The sequence below is a fragment of the Camelus dromedarius genome, chromosome 4, assembly GCF_036321535.1.
Source record: "Camelus dromedarius isolate mCamDro1 chromosome 4, mCamDro1.pat, whole genome shotgun sequence".
NCBI classification, from domain to species: Eukaryota; Metazoa; Chordata; class Mammalia; order Artiodactyla; family Camelidae; genus Camelus; species Camelus dromedarius.
This window is the reverse complement of record NC_087439.1, coordinates 74,811,376-74,815,050: the sequence shown is the minus strand read 5'-3', so window position 1 is coordinate 74,815,050 and position 3,675 is coordinate 74,811,376. Positions and strand designations below refer to the sequence as shown.

Here is a 3,675-nt window from a genome sequence, read left to right as displayed (position 1 = left end):
AGTTGTTAGGAAAGAAGAGCTTACAATTATGAAATATTCTTCAAATCAGAAGCTTTGCTTCTTTCACAAAGCTGAATATTTCTTATTATATTCAATACCTCTAACTGGGTGCTTTCTCTGTTCCCCGCCCTCAAACATTATCTCATTTCATGCTCACGTGAAAGTATGTATTTGATGTTTTTTCTGGTACTTTCTATGAGTTAGAGTTTAGCATCTGCCATTTACGACTGAATAAACCAAGGCTTACAAGTAACTTGTATGCAATACTGTCTCAAACTGAAATAGGTACTTTATAGCAATAATTATTCTCTGTTTTAGTGTCTGGCACCCTGAACCTGAGTGTGAAGAATAGTCAAGGGAACCCTTCATTAATATCATTTTTTTCCTATTTTATTTCCTCCTTGTAGGACAGTTTTCAAGTGCATATGCCACATAGTAAATTGCATCTTCTTTTTAGAATAACAATCATTATTTTTAAAAAAAACACACATTTTTAAAAAAAATCATCACATTTAAAAGAAGTAATAATCAAAATGCTTTCACAATAATAATGAAATACAACAGTGGTTTGCTTCCTCACGATTTCACCTATATGCTCAGGACAGAATGGAGGTAGATTTTAATTATGATCCAGTTTCCTTCATTACTCAGTCAAACAAAAAACTAATTGACTAGAATCATAATATATTTTCTTGGACTGCACCATGCCTGTTCCTTTTTAAATGGTAGGTATTTATTTGATAGAAATGCTAAAGTAATAAGAATTTTAAAATTCAAATCTTATACACAAATAAATTTCTAATACTTTTCCTATGAGAAAAATGCCATTTTTATTAATCTACCTTTTTTTCTCTCTAGGTGAGGAAGTTCAAGCTCAACTATATGCTTAATACTTTCTTCCCCAAAGAATCATTCTTTTAACTTCTACTTTCCATTTAATCAAACTGTGCAATTCAATATATTTCTTTATATGTGATTTTCCACATAACTTATCTCTATGATCTGGTCTGGAAAAAGATGTATGTAAAAGTGTGTGGTATTTTTACTATGTTTCATAATTCTATTAAGAGTGATAATTCTCCTATTTTAATATATCTCTCCCCAGAAAGTTATGCTTAAAAAATCATAACTGTCATTTCTTTTTAAAACCAGACTGTAAAATATCTGAACCAAATCTGAATGTTAACAATGATGAGCATCATCAGAATTGAGCACTTATTTATATGAGGAAATAAAATAATTTTTCAAATAAATACTCTCAAAATCTCTTTATGACTTTATGACTGAGTTGTATGTTTAGATAGATCCTGGGAGTAAGGGGATGAGTTTTACCTGCACTCAGAAGACACACTCAGCCTTTGTTAATTGGGGAAGGAGTTTTTCTGTTCCTCAAAATCTGCAAATGCAGAAGCAATAAGTTCTGACTGGAAAGAGAGAGGTCTGGGATTCTCACTCATGGAAAAAGTATTTGAAAATCTCCCAAGATCAAGATCTCTTCCCTTAAAATATGCTTGAAGGGTTCTGAAAAACTGAAGAGAGAAAGAAAATGTTCAATGACATATATGAACTATACACCGAAAATATTTAAAGATGAATATTTTCCCCCTCTTATTTCCCTCCCTTTAGGGAATTGACTTTAGGGCTAATCTAGGAGGCAGGAGGTGGAAAACCCAGAAATAGAAATACAAGCTATAGTTCTGTTTCCCCTCCTCCCTCCACTGTCCTCCACTGGGCCTTCTGTCTGACATTTCAATCCTCCACAAGATAATTCACTGGTTTTGGTGGAAATCAAGAAAGGAATATCAATTCTTTAATAGCACCCCAGTCAGAAGATGCATTGCCCATCTTTGAGTGCCAAAGATGTGGTTTTAAGACAGCGCCATTCATCACAGAGGATGAATCTCTCTGACGAATGGTGAAATAGATCCCAGTCATTTTAGACATGGAGTTTCCAGCTGTCCTTTAGGAAATGAATACACAGAAGCTATGCAAAGTGTATTTTGACTGTTTTAATCCCATATTGTTACATTTCACATCATTTTCTTTAGAAAAACTATATTTTGAAATCATGTCAGTATGTTTATTGTATTTATCATATTTTTTAAAAGAGAATTTTTTTACTGATCTTTTGAATTCTATTTCCTAGACAACTTTATGATGAAAATAATGCCTAGCAAATTGACAAGAATGTAGGTCAACTTTTCAGTTTTTGCAATTGAGCTTTGCAAGTACTGATTATATAAGAAACTGTTTTGTTATCAGTTCAACCTAAGCTGTGCAAAATGCTATTCCTTATTATGCTCTTGATTTTGTTTATATGTATTAGAAATCAAAGCTATAAAGTCAATGTATATAAAAGATCATTTACAAGTGTAAGGTGCTACGTGCGTATAAGATCATTTCTAAATATAAATTTGTTTCTCCTTACAGAAACAAATGTAAATTGACCAGAGAAGCAATAGAATTTTAGCCACTAGGCTAGCAAAATTCTTCTCTGGTCCTGTTGGGGAATCTTCTCAGCCCTTGGTCACCTCCTCTCCACTATGGTATAACAGAGTGCAATGTGTGTAAATCCAGGGGAGTGCCAAGTTCACCTTGCAGCCCAGCATGTCTCAGTGGCTGTTCTTACCAGATCCCAGTTCCTAGGATTGTTGAGTGGCTTCCATTTTTCTTTGTTTCTCAAAATAGCTCCATGCACAAGCCCAAGGAACACCAGGGCAACACACAGCAGCAGGAATGCTCTGGGCATGGTGAAATGAAACTGAGTAAAACGAAGGATCAGGGAAATGTTGATGACCAGAAAGAGGGAAAGATTGAAGGAGAGAGAGAGAGGGAAGGGAGGACAAAAGTAGAAAAGAGAAAGAGGAAACATTTTTAAAGGGAGACATGAAGAAGAAAATAGTGTATTAGTTCACTTGAATTTCTCCAGATTTATTTTTTCCAGCCCTCTTTTTTCCGGATTTATTTGCTGATGAGACCCCCCCAACCAGCCAGTTGATTAGCAATAAAGGAGTTCATGATAAGGAGAATGTTATACAGTGATAAACAAAGCAAATATGAATACAACCAAAAAAGTCTGAGCATGACTTTTCATCTGAAAAAAATGTGCTTTGTTATCTCCAAAGAAAGTGCAATTCTTAACAATGACAACAAAAAGCAACCAACCTTAAATTACTTTTACTGTCAAGACAGCAGTCTCAAAAAAAAAAAAAAGAAAAGAAAAAGAAAGAAAGAAAGAAAGAAAGAAAGAAAAAGAAAAGAAAAGAAAAGAAAAGAAAAGAAAAGAAAAGAAAAGAAAAGGAAAGAAAAAAATATATATCCCAGACTGAGAAATGCATCTTACACACAGGTCTGAGACAGATGAACACTACAGCAGTGTAAGTCGAGATTGCCTCCCACCCCAAGGTGTGAAATGAAAATGAAACACACAGAAAGAGCTAACAAAGCTTACCAGAAGGTTGGCTTTGGCTGGCCCTGGTTGGTTACCCTGCCTACAATCTGCAAGGCAATTCATGGCTACTTATAACCAGTGGATCGGCTGCTGGTGGGAGTCATTGACGTGAGCAGGGAGAGTTCAAAAATAATGATTCCATTTTCATCCATGGCACAAAGACCCTTGAGAATCACATCTTCAAGCTTCTTCAGGGCTAACAGTGAATCTATTTGTTCTCAATA

The 3,675-nt window shown here is 34.7% G+C and overlaps 1 protein-coding gene across 1 annotated transcript; it reads right to left on the bottom strand.

The window, feature by feature from the left end:
- Positions 1–1,361: 1,361 nt before the first annotated feature.
- Positions 1,362–3,099, bottom strand: C4H2orf66 (chromosome 4 C2orf66 homolog). Its single transcript, XM_031451115.2, has 2 exons — positions 2,630–3,099; positions 1,362–1,529 (listed from the first exon to the last, which is right to left on the bottom strand). The coding sequence occupies exons 1-2, from the start codon at positions 2,870–2,872 to the stop codon at positions 1,362–1,364; spliced, it is 411 nt and encodes a 136-aa protein (XP_031306975.1). The 5' UTR covers positions 2,873–3,099.
- Positions 3,100–3,675: the final 576 nt, after the last annotated feature.

Excerpts from the sequence above, each read along its gene's own strand:
- C4H2orf66 (XM_031451115.2), bottom strand. The coding sequence starts at position 2,872 with ATGTTTCCTCTTTCTCTTTTCTACTTTTGTCCTCCCTTCCCTCTCTCT. Across the intron at positions 1,530-2,629 it reads ATCCTAGGAACTGGGATCTG|TTTTTCAGAACCCTTCAAGC; the intron begins GTAAGAACAGCC and ends TTCTCTCTTCAG.